The following is a 17187-nucleotide window of genomic DNA, read 5'->3' as shown; positions in this document are numbered from 1 at the left end:
GCGCTTGAATGATTAAAGTTTAGTCAGAATTTTCATTAAAATTGAAACATTGAGCTACCACCATTTGGATTTGTTTATGCTTGCAATAAAAAAAGGCATAAGGGAAGCTTTGTAATAATTAGATCACTTTTGAAGAGGAAAACAGTGTTTAATCAACTTATTGAATGACTTATAAGACAATGGATTGCTTTTCCATTATTTGAGATCAGATATTGATATTGGTGATTTATATTAGTTTTCACAAATAACTTCTTAATAGGCCTTTTACTGGCTTAAATTGATCTACCGCGATCCGCGACGAGTAAGGTGTGGTTCGTGATATATCAAGCAGCACGGTCGGTGTTTATCAAGGGAGCGCCTTTATTCCTCTTTGTCCTTCCTTGATATGGACACTCACACGGGGCATACAGCATTCAGCACTCTACATGATGTTTCGCTAGTCTCATCGCAAGCTGTCCCCCAGTAACCACTCCAAAACTGGAATGATCGCCTTCAGTAGCATGGTCTTCGACTCAACGTCAATAAAAGAGAGTATTTGAAAATCATACCCAACGGTGAACTGCGCTATGGAATAGTTTAACGTATAGGACAACTTGAAGTGACATTCCACAACTGTTTTTGATTGATGCATCAAACAACGTCTAAGATAGTAGTAGCGTATTGGGTTGAAAAAATATACGAGAAGGAATTTGGGAATATCTCATCATTAAGTGTCGTTCTAATGTTAAAATTTTAAACGCGTTTTACACGAAACCAATCGTATTCTTGTTCTATGTACATACCAGTGCCGGTGTGTGAAACCTCAAAAATTTAATCATTAATTTAATTTTGCAATAATAAGCATTTTTAAGGTTTTGTGTAAACACAAAACCTTATTAAAATCGGTTTACTGTCTGTCTGTCTGTCCGTCACACGCATTTTTCTCGGAGACGGTTATAGCAATTGACACCAAATTTGGTAGAAAGGTGGGAACTGTGAACGCTCACGCATACAGTGAATTACATCCTTTTACGTCGAATTTAAGGGGGGGTCCCCATACATGCAAAAGGGGAGTGTAAAATTTTTTTTCATCAAATATAGTCATGTGGGGTATCAAATTAAAGGTCTCGATTAGTACTTTTCAAAGCCGATCTTAGTTTTGACATTCGTTGGAAGGGTAGGGAGCGCGGGGTGTTGAAAGTGATCACTTCTTTAAGGGGGCCATTCTCAGAAACTACCAAACCGAAAAATCTGAAAAAAATCAGGAGGCTGCCTTCCATGCCGATATCTGTTTAAATAAAGTTAATAATAGTATATTACTACAATTTTTTGTAATTGGTTAGAAACCCCCGTTAAGTTCATCCTAGTACCATAAAATTTTGCAGTGATATAGGCTATAATATAGAGCATAATCTTACCAAGTTTGGTGGAAATCGCACTATTATTAACAAAGTTATAATACCTCAAATTTGATGCTTCTTTGAAAATTGAAGACTATGAATGTCAATATCACCGGAAAGTGGATACTCTCACATAATATATGGATATATTACGTACTACGTACTAAGAAATACACAAAACCTTTCGTACCTCAAGCGGCCAGCTTCCGGTTTCCTGACTTGTTTTTTGTCCGGATAGCTGAGTGGTTAGAGTACAAAGCTGTCGTACGGAAGGTCACGGTTCAAATCTCACTGATGGCACTGGAATTTGTATCGTGATTTGACGTCGGATACCAGCCGACTCAGCTGTGAATGAGTATCTGAGTCAAATCAGGGCAATAATCTCGGGCGAGCGTAATGGTGACCACATTGCCTCCTACAGTGTACTGTAATCATGTAGTGTACCGTTACTGTCTTGAATGAATATGGATTGTTGCGCCAACGATTATTATTATTATTAAGCATTTTTGTTTAAATACAGAGACGTCACTTTGTTATTTTAAAAAAAAAAATATTTTTATATTTTAGGTTCCATATATTGTAACAAGCCTACCGAATATAGAGAAATGCATTTTTTTAAAATTCGGACCACTATAGACAGCTGTGTACTTTCCTGAGTCATACCCTCTTTTTTTCAAGGAGTTTACTTTAGCCATAAAAAAAATTAATTAATTCATACAAATTTTAAGTATAATTCTTTTTTTATATATATATATTCTGAGCTTGCATTAATATCACATTAAAATTTTAGAAAGATCGTGTATGATTTTCTTGGTCAAAAAATAATGAAATAACTTTTTAATGCTGAAATTTCGAGCGACACACTGTATTACTATCTAGTATATTACAAAATCAACGGCAGTGTCGATAGCCCTGTTGCCTTTTGTGGTTCTGAGTGATGGTCGATTACCAAAGCCAATGAACGGCGCCCCCCAGGAAAATAGGACAAGATGTTGCGGTCAATCGCTGCCGTAACACGTCATGATTACATTCGAAATGAGGGCGCGCGCGATGGGGTTGCACCGATTGTGGGAAAAATGCATCAGACGGGACTTCGATGGTATGAACATGTAATTCGCGCTAACGAAAATTTACTGGCTAAACAGATCGGACGAAACAGCGCAAAAATGGCAAACTGCATTTAGTCGAGTCGACCCCAAGACAAAACGGGACAAAGGCTAAAGAAGAAGAAGATAAAGATTAATCTTTTCACTGGATTCATTACGAATAAATTAAGGCTAAAGAAGAAGAAGATAAAGATTAATCTTTTCACTGGAGTCATTACGAATAAATTTTCAATATAAAAACCTCACAGTAAAAACTACGATGAAAACTACTCTAAAAGCAATTCTTCCTTGTGAAAAGATTCCTATGTCAGAAAACAATTTTCCATATTACATCCGGTATTAGTATAGAAAGGGTTTCTTCCATGCTATTTGTTAATTTGAGCTGCAAATTGTAAATAGTTTTCTCTGTAGGACTGTCTCGGAATAACTTCCATAATGAAATATATGTAGAAGACCATATATATTCGGCATAAAGCTTATATAATTTTATTCCAAATTAAAATTTCGCTAATTATATTTAATTACCGAAAGTGGTGATTTTAGTGTAGAATTGCAGCGGTCGAATAGGTCAGGACGAGTTTGATATTAAAACAGTTCAGCACCACAACAATTTATTTCTGTTTTTGCATCGTTTCCTATCAGCTCAACCAAAATAAAATCCACAGTATTGTGCTGATATCCTGGCTGACTGACAAGACTGAGATCTCATCCAGCTGCGTAATTCCATGGGATTACGTTTATGAAGTTTTCTATCCTATTGGGCTTCTGCTAAATTATGCATAATCTCCATGAATAAATCAGCATATCTGGGAAATGTGTCTATAATATCAATCTGAGTTCAAAGAGCCGAATTTCTTATTTTGGATGTAAATTTCGCGAAATTCAATCATTCAATTCGCTTTTAACTTTTTACTTCAATGATTGAATGAAAAAAAATACGTATATCCACTGGCAATCAACTGTGTACATAGTTTCACCTTGGACTATATTTGCTTTTATGATGCGAAAAATATAATCAAATGCCAAATCCAATTCGATGGAAATTGGTTATCATAAAACGATTTATATTTGTGTAATCTGTAGGAATGGGATAATTTCAAAATTAAATATTTGCCTGTGATGCTAATAGAATTTTTCGATTAAAATCCAGTTCGTGTGTTGACCCGTTACGTATGCCTTATAATGGAGAGAGGCAGGAATAGATGAAAACAGGTTCAGATAAAACTGAAGGTAGAATCGATGCTGAAATTTGGAGGTAGGCGATCAAACACAATCAAATTTCCTAGTCGACTCACAGCTAATATTCATACAGATTTAAAATACTATCGAAGATATGGTGGATAAAGGTCTATTTCCATTCGGTATCTGATAATCTGTTTACACGAATAAATTGGAAATGGATTTAATTTCACTTCGCATAGTCGTTACAAGAGCATGGTTTCATTGTGAATATATATTTTCATTGGTTTTGAGCTTTTATAGTCTGTCTATGGTAAATGTAAATGGATGTGCCTTACTGGAAATTTCATTTGATTGATTATCCACCTTATAAAACGCGGTTTAGAGGTAGAACATAGAAACATGGTTTAATAACGTTAGTCAATGTGATTTGGCGGTATTTTCTCATTTAGTGATAAATATAAACTCTTCGTGTATAACATCAATTTGTATATCCTCCCACTCAAATGTTAATTTAATTCAGCAATACCAGTTGGCTATAACCTATATTTTTTCCAAAGCAGTTGACCAAAACAAATAGCTAGTTTGGACAAAGCAACTTAAAACGAGAACTGAAACTTAACTTCATTGAAAATTGATAATATGCGTAGCAAATATCTGTCTACTTTTAATTATTGAATTATTGGGTTGAATATATTGCCATTTTTAGAAAAAAATTATACATACATGAATTATTTAATTTAGAGACGTATAGATAACTTTTACTCTCATTTTCGACTTTTTCAAAACAATTTTAGAATAATTTTATTAATTCAACAACAAAGATGACGGCAACTGGATGAAGTCAGTATGAATGTTGGAAGTGTTGACAAACAGAAATTCTGTTTGCATGACATGATGATGTAACGCAGCAAACATACCTATAACGTGAGGAGATTTATCGATTGACTACATCATCTTTTTTGAAGCTGCCTCATCTATTTACTTATGTAGACATGTACAGACATTAAAGTCGTACATTTGTCCTCAAACTTATACCACCACCACCACACCTAAAATAAAATTAAATATCTGAAACGGATTTTCATTTCAGGAACTGTTGATTGAGGATTGTGATGATACATATGTACATGCAAGTTTTGAGTTGATGTGTGGGCGAACGAGCTCCAAGAAATATTTAGAACTTAAAGAATGTCCAACGCGAGTTTAGCATTTCCCTATATGCATGTAAGCATAAATTGATGTTGTTACTAAGATGGTTAGTATTCAAATTTGATGACTTTTATGATCGCCTAATAATTATTCAACCGAATTAAACAAAGCATGGTTTCCCTTCTAAAGACCGGTAAAACGGAAACTTGTTCCTAATATATTTTTCGGGCCATTTTTATAGACAACGGGGAAACAGTACGTGCTGCGTTTTCAATTCAATTTTAAAGCCGTGGCAATGACATTATAATTTAAAGTCAGACTCTGAAATTGTGGTGATGATATTGGTATATTATTCTATTTGCTCCAATCAATATCTCTAACTGTGCAGTTTTCTCGGTCATGCTTCAACTGGATAACGGATTAGAAACACAAATTGATTAACACTCAACCCTATAGAAAACATAATAGATAGATAGGAAAGTAAAAATCAAAACTTCTCTTATGCTGAATGAATGTATATTTTTTTCCATTTAGTGACATCTTCAGATAGAGAAATTCACAGCTATGTCATAATTTGCATAGAAATCATGAGGGAAACATTTTTAAAAACATTATTTAGGAGGAATCACTATGAGCTTGAATAGTCCCATCAAGAAGTCCCTGACTCAGAGCCAACATTTTACCAATTGTTTTATGTATTACACTATAGAGTAATTAAGACCAAATTCCACCAGTTTCAACTACTAACCTGCTTAGCGAGCCTACAATTGATGTAAGGCCTTGTTTTCTAGCCGAACCATTTCGTCTACTCATTTACTTCAATTGCTATTTGGTGGAATTAAATGTAATTAAGTACTTGAATTTACATGTTCATAATTTCCCCATTTGCTCAGATTTACCTCACCGACCATGGTGCAATTATGAATGTGCGTTTGCAACAAAACATACAAACAATTACATAATTGAATATATTATAAATAACACAAATATAAATATGAAAAATAGAGATTTAGTAAGAATCTGATAATGAATAATGTTTACTGAAATAAATACCAGAGCGCCTATTACAAAATGCGGTAGACAATGACAAACTGGTGGATTTAATATATTTTTCTATATTTAAGTTTTTTATTATTTGAATTGTTCATATTTAAATTGAGTTATTTTATAGTATCTATTAATTGTTGCGCTTGTTGACTAGACACGTAAAATAATTTTACCGTTACATGAGACAGGTTGTGAAACTATTTGCAAGTTATCGGCAGATAATTTTCAGGATCAATAAAACGACTGCATATGTGAACCAGCCTAAATAAAGAAAGTTACAGAGGTCTGCCCCATACTACTTACTTGGGAGACGAAAATTAGTGCTGGATTGCCAAGAAATCTAACAAACTTAAATTACACAAACTTCATTTTTCAAGGGTTTCTTCTTCGTCGACACGCTCCTTTGTAATGGGGAGTAATTATATAGTTATTCACTGAAAATGAAGATTTAAGATGGTTGTAAAATGAGGGAAACTCTGTTTGAAACGCTCCTTGGACCTCAGTTATTGTTGAACAATGTCAACATCCACAATCTTTTACGATTTGAGATGAAAGATGCGTTAACGGCAAATCACCGTGGGCTTTCGTGTGAAGATTGATTAAGTTGGTTGGCGGCGAATCATGTTAGAAACTTTTTTATTTCCGTGGGTGTAATTCCTGCCGCTCAATCTCGTTGCGATGAGTTTGAATCCCGGTCGCTATGGATACTTGTGTTCGTTTTTATCTTTGCATAGCAATAAGTGTAATGATAAAAAAATCAGGGAAGCAAATCTACTTCAGAATTTGGTCAATTTTATAAGCAAAGGCTTGCTAAAGAGACAAAGTAGTTTCATTTTATAAAAACAACCTCTTCTGGAAGAATGTAACCACTTATCTCAGAATTGTTTCGTTGTTGTTAAAAAAGTTTCTATCAGCGTACTATCAGTTCTTGCAGAAATTATATGGTTGTTACAAACGCGATCCCTGGTAAAATGCTTCAATTCTCCCCATAACTTTCCGATAAGCTTACACTTCTTCGTTGCAGTTCCGCGACATGTACTTCTAAGGCAACCCATTCGTCGGCCATACTGTGATAGTGGGTTCTATTCTTGATCCACTGCCACTTCGGCCTTCCGAGTAACAGTGATAGTCATTTTTCATGCGCTACTCCCATATAGCAGCACAGAGAGTATATTGACTCGGAAAAGCCTTAAATTGAAGTTGGTGATGCGAGAACTACATTTTAGACAAGGAAGTCTAAGCCAATTTAGCGCTGTTAATACGTAGAGCGACATCAAGTTCACGGCTACCGTGGACACAAACTGTTTGACGCCTTTGATGGTGTGTCCACTAATGCAAATAGGAAGGGTGGGGTGACCTATCAAACAAAGAACCTTGGTTTTATTGGTGCTTCAGTGTGACCCTGCCTGGCTTTTTCTCCAAATTTAGAACCATTTGACCAAGATCCATGACTCTGTAAGAGAGCAAACATCGCCGATGACATTGGCGTACTCGAGGTTCCTAAGTAAAGATGAATACCTCCACGTTCTCCAGCCGAGGCAGCATGGAGAGCGCGCCGATATCAAAGGTATAATATCGGTGATAAAATGCAATATCGGACTGTATAGTTGAGTCTGACCTTCTCGTGGCATTTTGCGCTGCCACATGTCGCTCTGATGTTAGCTATTAGTTTCCCTGGAATTCCCCTCCTACGTAGAGCGTTCCAGATACACTCCTTTTCCCGCTATCGAAAGTTTGCTCGAAACCAATTAAGAGTAGGTCAAGCAGGGATCTAAGCTTCACATATTTTTCAACAATATCCGCATTATCCGGCGGACATAACGTGGACGACTTACGACCGTCTGTAAGTCCTTCCGTAGTGCAAAATACATTCGCGAAGACGTTATTTGCGGCCTCTTCAACTTCCTTTATTAATTCAACGGTCAAATTCCTTTAACCACAGCGTTCAGTGGGTTGTTTTTCTTCATAGTAAGGGAACTACTACTTTCCACATCAAAATTTGCGGAGCGAAATCGTTGGAACCATTTTTATGCTATCCAAATTCGTAGAGCATCTACGATCTGCGATTTCGGCACCTGTATAATCACGAAATCTGTGATGGAATCATGGTTAACATACTTTGCGAAGCTGGCCACTTGATTTAAATTGATTTGATGGTAGAAAACCATGTCCACAAAGTCTATAAGGACAGTATCGATGTTAATAGACGTCGACCTAGACTCTGCCTTCAGTGCGGCGATTGGGAATTTTAGGTCCACAAAACTTTGTGGAATCAGAGTGTTTGGAATTTTCGATTGGGACAGACCCAGATCAGACATTGGTTGCCGTACCATTGATAGTGATGATACGCTGAGGAAGTAGACATGAGCTCGATAGTCTCGATCCCAATCTTGGCTGGGGCTGTCTTCAATCCCGGTGTACTTTCTGCAAACTTTTGAGAGTTGGGAACTTCTTGAAAAGCTGAAAATGCGACACAAGAATTAAAAATCAAACATTTAAGGACGGGTTATTATAGCGACAGAAGCTCGTTAGAAAATAGATTTTGCATAAATTTGATAAGTGGATTATAATCATGAGCGCCGAAGGAAATTTTAAAGAAAAACTGAGATATTTGTAGTTGCGCTCGGAAATCATGATTTTTACTTGCCACACGCACAGAAGCGTAGAGACTTCAGCAATAGCTGGACAGAGAAGGGTTATATCCAATTTCTGAAAAAACCACATTGCCTCAACTTACTAAATGAAGAAATAGAAGTAAGATATATGAAAGTGGGAACAAGCGGTAAATCATCGGTTCCAGAGCAGTATTCTGAAGAAAAAGGCTAAATTACTTTACTACTTTAAATGCTGCTAACAATCTAGGCACACCAAACAAAGTAATAGAGTTATATTAAAGGCAAAACTTTGCTATCAAATTTCTTTCTGTGGAAGTTGAGTGATCAAACTGAAACGTCTCGGTTCAGGCATCATTTCACATGTCAACCTCCAAATTCCAAATGGAATAGAGGAATCAAAGGGATTGCTGTGACTTTTCTAGGAATAAAGGAATAAATATTCTAGGAATAAATTAATTAAATAAAGTAAAATAATCATAATTATTTTCAAAACGAACTTTATTGGATCAAGCCAATTTTATGTGTTTTTCATGTTTTTGAAAACAAAGAGATGTGGAAATTTAATTTCAAGAAGGTTATCGGAATTGCTTCGTTGAACTTTTTACATATTTCCCTAACAGCTTTTGATGAGTGGTATCTTGAAGTGTGTAGATTCATGACTTAAGGAGATATTATCAACATATTGGAGGTCCAAGTAGTAAAATTGACTCCACATTGAACAAAATGACGTGTGGGTCAAGTAGGAAAGCTGCAGCAAGCAGAGAAGACAATGAAAATGCAATCAAAGGTGAACTTCATAGTATTTTAGGACACAACCACATGATTTTGTGAATCGGACGCAAACTTTATCTATTAATAGTAATTTATGAGGCAAATATTCGCAGAATTTCGATAACATTCAAGGTCAATTTTGCTCTTTACTGAGTCAACAGAAAAGTTTTGCACTGGTAATCAGATCGACGGTTAGGCCAAGTTAAAATAAGTCACTCCAAAGATTAATACTACTGCATGTTGGATCTATTCTGGTTCAGTGACTTCATATGAAATCTAGTTCGCATATTCAGAGGAAACAACACCAATAGCCATGACAATGGTTTTGAAAGACTTTATTTGATGAAAACATTAAAACTATATATTGTAAGTTTGTGCAGGAAGGTGGGCGGCAATTGTTTATTGTGTTCAATGAGTTTACGTCTTCAATGAGAATGTGCTTTCGTCTAATTATCATCATATTTAATGCTATGCAAATGATAAGTATACAGTAGTTGCACAAGCACAGAAACAAACACAAACATTCATTATGCAATAAGTAGAGTACGGGATCGAGAGGATAACGCTCAACCACCTCAGCCCTATTCCCATCTCAATACGTCGATTCTTTTACGGGAAAGTAATAAAGAATATGCAGTTCTTTCATTCGAAGAATACTTGCTCCTTAGTAGACTGAAAGAGATTTAAGAAACAGAATTTAGAATTTAGAAATAGAATAAACATTGAAGACAGAAAATATTCTGCGGATATCATACCAATGTTTATAAAACTCATCATATCGTATCAACCGACAGTTGAGGTACCACAATTCTACAGCAAAAAATAATATACGGAAAAGTCGCAGTTGGAGTCTTCCCTACACCTCGAATATAAAAAAATAAAACAGCAAAAAGGATTACCGTAAAAAATCGTGAATGCGTTATACATCGATAATGGCATACCCTTTGAGTATTCCAAGGGAATTATTCTCCATCGTTAGCGGATACTTTCCATCACTGTTTGACAAGCAAAAGGGTGTTGTTTTGCTGTGTAATACCTATTTCGACCCATAAATTGTAGTTAACGCAAATTTAACTGAATTTCACTTTCAATTTGTTCTCAATCTGCTTATTCATTCGACTTGATTCTTTTGAATTTCCATCTGCTTATTGAAGGTAATGCATATGACAACCTTTAGGAAATTCAAGGAAATCTCAACATACAGGGCAATATCTACAATAATAATGAAGAACACCAGAATTGCATGAAAAATTCAAGGATCAGCGATTTAATCCAGGAAAATCTAGGGAGGATGAGAACTCATCAACTGTTCCATGTAGCGCCCCTACAGAAATTCCTTTAATGGATGGATTAAAATAGAAAGGCAATTAAATTACAATTTATTTTCACTTAGGGCAGGCAGATTTCTAGAATGATTGTTAGCTATAAATATATGATTATCGCTACCTTCAGTCACTTGGAGTAATTTGACAATATTTATTGAATATATCATTAAAATTTATTGCGCTCATTGGATCTAGTTCACTAGGTGCCTAAAAACAATAGAAACTTGGGTTGAAAAGTCAAAGAAGGAAGGCCTAGAATGATAACAATACGGTTCTTACGTGTTTTTCACTAATTTCTTGCTTTGCCCCTTAATTAAACCTGTTATGAGTTTCTGCTCCCATATGTAGAACTGGATATTACGATATTACTTTATCAACAATATCTACTTGAATGACGTATGTAAGTATCAATTCATATGAAACTAGATATTAATAAAATAGTTACACCAACATACCAGCTCACTAGGACTCTGTCTAAGATTCGCCCCACTTGGTCTCCTCACTGCAGCATTATTCCCATTCCGGAATGGTAATCCGCCTTTTGCGTTCGGCATAAATCCATTGTATCCATAATTTGGTGTATCATACATGGAGGCAGGGCGAGGTCTTAACCCTTTGGGGCCTTCACCAGCTCTACCGGAATGTCGTTGATTCACAAATCCCTGTTCTTGCGCAATATTCGGAAAGGACGGTGAATGCGCCAGATTTCTGGTTGACGATGAGATATTATCATATTTTTGCCACCGCATATTACTAGCCGCATGGCCAGGATGTGGCAACGAATAAGAGCTCCTCTGACCAGGTATACTAAATTTGCTGGTGCTGCTCGGCGGTGGTGGATATTGTTGATAAATATTTGTGTGAACCGTCGTGGTCGTTGAGGACGTATTATTCGAGTTGTGATCTCTCCACATCTTCATCTTTGGATTTATTTATTAACATCGATTGCTATAACGAACTTTATTTAAGTATGGCACTTGGAAAGGTGTTTTTTTGGTATTTCTTTCAGACACTCTCAACACAACAATTTCTTTCCCATAATTCACTAACTCGCTTTTCGTTGCATTCAAATTTTCCACTCACATTTTAACTGAATTCCGTGTAAATGGTATCGTAAATAACAGCACACAAGAACTGAATTTCAATTTTACGTTAATACGTGTATCAAAATCAAATCAAATCACTGAACGGGTTACTCTGGTAGGGACACATATCACTTGCAGCCGTATATGCATATAATACGGGGGATCATTGGGAAAGCACAAAGCTATGGATTCTTTTCATTTTCTATTTTTCTTTTCTTAAAATGGAATTGAAAACGGAAAAAACTCGTATTACGACGATCTAGCGCGGCTTAAGTTTCACAATGAACTGACTACGACGAAAACGAAGGAAAATGAATCTGAGAGCTTAGTATAGTTATTGTGAGTCATTTCATATACACAACAGGTAAGGCAGTCGTGAATAAAAAATATACTTATGTTCAGATATATGTATGGATAAAACAAAAATAAAAATTGCTGGAATAGCTTAGATTAAGGCAGCGACGACTGCGAACACGATAGCTCAGTGTACGCTAGAATAACATTATGTATGAATACGGCGCTTGATTTCAATATTTACACTTTAGCTGTTTTAAATAGCGGATTCAGAACCTGCGAAGCGAAACAACTAAATATGCTATACAGTGCTACCAAATGGTGGACGGACACCCAGGTTTCTTCTTTCATTGCTTCAAATAATGTTGGACGTGCTTGACAGTCTGCACCGACTATATTTTTGGGCCAGAATTTCGCTAAATCACTGGGCTGCGATCGCGCGGTCCACATGTAGATCTTTTTAAATATTCACAATATAGCAACCGTCGATTTTTATTTTCATTCACTTTGACCGTACAAGTGACGTGCATACAATTTCGAAATACACACACGTATATGTGGGAGTAAGTAACAGAGTCGAGATCTGAAAGGTGTGTCTCCTTCAGAGCGTTTAGAATATAAAGGTATGTCAAAGGCATGTCGAAATGGAAAACTGAAAGTGCTAATGCTGCAAGATATACACATATGCATACATCTCAGTGAAATAATCAATCATTCATATTGTTCATTTGCAGAACAATGGTAATTCCTTGATATTGAAGCTTTATATTTTTATTACTCATAATGAGGGAAGAATCTTTACAATTATGTTGCGCAGATATGGAAAACATGACACATGATGAATTTTTGTTTTTGCATGCAGCCAAATGAGTACATTCTATTTCTATTCTTGAATTATATTATTGGTCGCAAATTAGTGTACGAATTACTTTACTGCAGGAAGTTGTCCCCGACAAGAACAATTGAAAATTTATAAACGCATCATTTTCAACTGCTTAAAATTCCTATCGTGTACTGTGTGATTCTGAAAACGTGCAACTAATATGCAAGTAGAATTCTTTGCAGGGAATTGTTTTCAGGTAAATGACGTTGACAACCGCAGACAAAGCTTTCGCAAAAGGCAGTCAAAGGAGAATTCACCTCGATTGGAGTTGTTTTGGTGAAAACTTTTCATGTCTGCTATTGATAAGCCTTTCACGATGATCTTCTAACTTTCCCAATTACTTTTTTCATTATACAATCTAAGCTTGTGATGGGTTCAAATTCAAACGGGTGTATAGAAAATTTCCAGATAATTTCGGTTAGTGACTTTGTGTAGGTGACTGGTATTTATCTTAACTTCTAACCATTATGATTTGCATTCGTTATCAGGCAGTCATTTATAGCTTTGAAACTCAATTCAGATAGAGGCAGGCTATTTGCGCCCCAAAGCATCAACCGTTTGTAAAAAAAGACTTAACAATGTATCTGGTACTCCTCTGGGTCCATGTATTTCGGACTGGATGTCTGATTTGGAAGAGCTCCAGTCAAAGGAATAGTTGATAACGATTGAGTACGGAGGAGAATGTTAGCTCACTTATTGAACTGACGGTCAAATTCCGCTGGGAAACCGGGAGCTAAACGCGTCAGGTAGGAATGATTTTGAGTATTGCTTATATAAGCATATTAGAGAAGGTGGGCATTCGTCTCATTTGTTCCGAGCTCGTAATATTTATGCACTTACTTTGTCAGACCATTCACTTTAGTATGATATTGACATTCAAATTCTTAGAATTCAATGAATTTGAATTTGGACAAAAGTTACAAATTTGACCTTTTATAATTTTGTTAATAATAGTGTGGTTTCCACCGAAACGTATCAATGATAACGTTCTTCAGGTGGTTGTGAAGATCATTTGTTGATGCTTCATCTCTAGGTCCTCTGTTGACTGCGCTTATTGCGACATACATTTCCCTCTTATAGGTGTCGCGGAGCATTTATTACTGCCAAACTGAATAATTCTAGTATAAACTAAGTGGGGTTTCTAGTCAATTTGTAACAAATATACCTATAATGAATATGGTAATATACAAATTTTAACTTTATTTAAACAGGTATCGGTATGGAAAGTATATTGAGCCTTAGATACCATGAGCAGGGACCACCATATTTCTTTTGGATGTTTGAGTTGGGTGCTATACTAGTACCCACACTATACTTGATTGAAAAAGATTTTACACCTCCTTTTGCATGTATGAGAAAATAAAAAGTTCAACTATGCTATGCTGGGATTCACAGGTCCCACCTTTATACCAAATTTTGTATCAATGGGAGTAACCGTTTTTGAGATTCTGTGATTATAATGTGACAAACAATAAACCGATTTTAACAAGACTTTGTGCACACAGCAACAAGTAAGATGTCTTCTTGTGATCTGCCGCACATATGAGTTCACTTTATCATGACGTCATACACATCTAAGAATGCAATAAATTCACGCGAAATTCGGGATGATGTCCTATCTTATCACTTATACTAACGTCAAATTTTGTACTTTTTTTTGTAGCTTGAGGGGGGTTTCCGCTAGATTTCGTAAAATATAGTAAGATGATATTATTAAGTTTATTTGAATAGATATCGTAATGGGAGGACAAGTTTTCATATGGATGCAGCATTGTGATGTTTTTTTCCGATTTTTCGGTCGAATAGGTTCTGAGAAAGAGACCTGTTTCACTTTTTTGGGGCTCGCACTTTGAGCCCTCACTTCTCTATGTTTCATCCAATATCATAAATAGAACCAGTTTGGGAAAGTACTAATTAAGCCCCTTCATTTGATACTATCTTTACACGACAGATATTCAATCGATTTTAATAGTTTTCTTTCACACAAAATCTTAAAAAGAAGGTGTTTGTTGACCTTGTATATGGTGGTAATGTCAGCACCAAAAACATCGAACCCCACTGATCAAACGGGAAGAATAAAGATAGGAGACTACAGCTTTGAGACCGTTGATAATTTCTCCTATCTAGGGTCGAAAATCACAACCGATAACAGCTACGATGATGAAATCCGCGCATGGTTGTTGTCAGCCAACAGAGCCTATTTCAGCTTACAAAAACTGTTTCGCTCGAAACGTCTCACCATAGGGTCAAAGCTCTTATTGTAGAAGACTATAATCTTGCAACTCTTCATGTATTCCTCGGAGACTTGGGATCTTAGTAAAAAATATTGCGAACTCTTAGCCGCGTTCCAGAGAAGAATCCTCCGAAGAATGTTTGGCCCCCTACATGAAGATGGCCGATTCTGTAGCCTACATAACTACGAAATCTATGAGCGATACCATCACCGTCTAGTTGTGTATAAAATCCGGCTCAACAGGTTGTGGTGGGCGGGTCACTTAATCCGTATGGATGAGGATGACCCAGTCCGGGAAGTCTATAAGGGCAATATCTATGGTAGAAAAAGAAGACGAGGTAGACCCTGGCTGACATGGAACAATGGGGTAGGCCAGGACGCCAAGCAGCTTTCAAGGATATCGAATTGGTGGACCTCGGCGCAAAACCGGGATGTCTGGCGTTCCTTATTAAGGCAAGCCTAGACCGGATACCGGTTGTTGCGCCGTTGATGATGATGTTTGTTGGCCGCAAAATAAGGCCAAATTGATGTTCGAAAAACCCAGTCATGTCAAACTGCTTCAGAGATCAGTCAACCACGTTGACAATTCTGTGAACTACGTTGACAATTCTGGCGATGGAACGAATAGATAAAAAATTGTCTAAAAGGTAGCGTTAGCTAGTTATTACATCGAAAAAAGCAATATATACGAAATAAAAGAAAGAAAGGCAGTTGCTATAACCACTCAACTTATTCATTTTAATGAATTTCACTCGTTAAACTGATAGATATACATGAAAAATATAAACCTGCTTTACACCCCTATGAGGGACAATCTATCTACTGGACCGCTTATGTAAATATTAATAGTCTCTCTAGAACAAATAGATTTGGAGGATGCATTATTTCTGGAGGATCATACTGCAATGGTTTTCACATAAACGGCAATGGTTTGGATAGAAAAGCATGAATAGAATGATCAGCATATTTCTCCGACCTGAATCGCATCGAAAATAACTAGGATATTCTCGCTATAACTGTTTCTGTCACTTGTGAACAGTACAAAATAATAAAAGAGCTAATTGATTTTCTGCAAGCCACAAATGTTGAAACTGTCAACCTGATTATTCAGAATATAAATGGAATTCTCAACAGGGCTTAACGATGTCTTGCAACTTAACGAGAATTGATTGAAGCGCGAAAATGACCATGTGAGTCAGTTCTTGAAAAAACGCCGGATCTATTTGAGTATGACGAATTTTCGCAAAATTGAACCTAACGCCGTTTTTTGAGACGCGTTTCCGTTGGTTTAATGTATTCGAAGGTGGCTCCAACATTTTTGTCACATTCTGCTTCAGTGACTGTGGGCTGACTATTATTCGTAGCTAATGTTGTTCTTTCAAACCCAACGCATCAAAATAGGCCGGAGAAGGTAGATATCAGAGAGTTAAAAATTTGTGAATTAAATGTCATTTGAAGTTGCTACTACCTTTATAATTTGCACCGAAGTAAATAAGATCAAAAGTGATTTAACTTAGGGGGTAATAGAGATCGTCAACGGGTCACAGTTCGGCATGCAAATGCATATCGTTGGAATACATTAATTGGAGTGGACTTAGATGCTGATCAACCTGCCCGGTCAAATTTTGCTAATATTTCAGAATTTCTTCGTGATTGGCGGTACTCAATTCACGTAGTATTTTAAGGAGTGTTGTATTATCTATAACGACTGATAATTCGGATATGAGAAAGCTCATTGCAAGATTAGTGCCGCGGTTGTTCATATTTGAACTCACTCCTTTCAGTGCCTGGTGTAAGAATATTGCAAGATATATATGCATTTATTATGCCACGAAATGAGGATATCCGCGATCCTTGTGGGGTTGCACCGATCGTGGAAAAGTTGCGAGAGAGGCGTCTTCGACGGTATGGTCACGAATTCGTGCTAACGAGAATTCACTTGCCAAGATTGCTCTGAACATCGAAGTCGATGGTAAACGACCAAAAGGCAGGCCTAAACAACGGTGGCTTGATACGTTAGATGGCGATTAAAAGCCTCGACATTGCACCCAGATCAGGCATTCGATAGAGCCAAATGATGAAACCGATCACGACGAGCCGACCCCGCTTGTGAAAGGA

At 36.6% G+C, this 17187-nt stretch overlaps 1 protein-coding gene across 5 annotated transcripts in view; it reads right to left on the bottom strand.

The window, feature by feature from the left end:
* LOC119653263 (serine/threonine-protein kinase svkA) overlaps positions 1-17187 on the bottom strand; it is a 167921-nt gene that overhangs the window by 69235 nt on the left and 81499 nt on the right. For 2 of the 5 annotated variants that reach the window (XM_038057871.1, XM_038057870.1), the window contains exon 1: positions 11030-11947. The exons of the other annotated variants lie outside the window; for them this stretch is intronic. In XM_038057871.1, coding sequence (XP_037913799.1) covers positions 11030-11494 — 465 coding nt within the window. In that variant the 5' untranslated portion in view covers positions 11495-11947. Of the gene's footprint in view, positions 1-11029; positions 11948-17187 lie in introns of those variants that run through there. 5 annotated transcript variants of the gene reach the window in all.

This window comes from Hermetia illucens, chromosome 3, assembly GCF_905115235.1.
Source record: "Hermetia illucens chromosome 3, iHerIll2.2.curated.20191125, whole genome shotgun sequence".
NCBI lineage: Eukaryota > Metazoa > Arthropoda > Insecta > Diptera > Stratiomyidae > Hermetia > Hermetia illucens.
The sequence above is the reverse complement of the archived record's forward strand: the minus strand, read 5'-3'. Positions and strand labels throughout refer to the sequence as shown.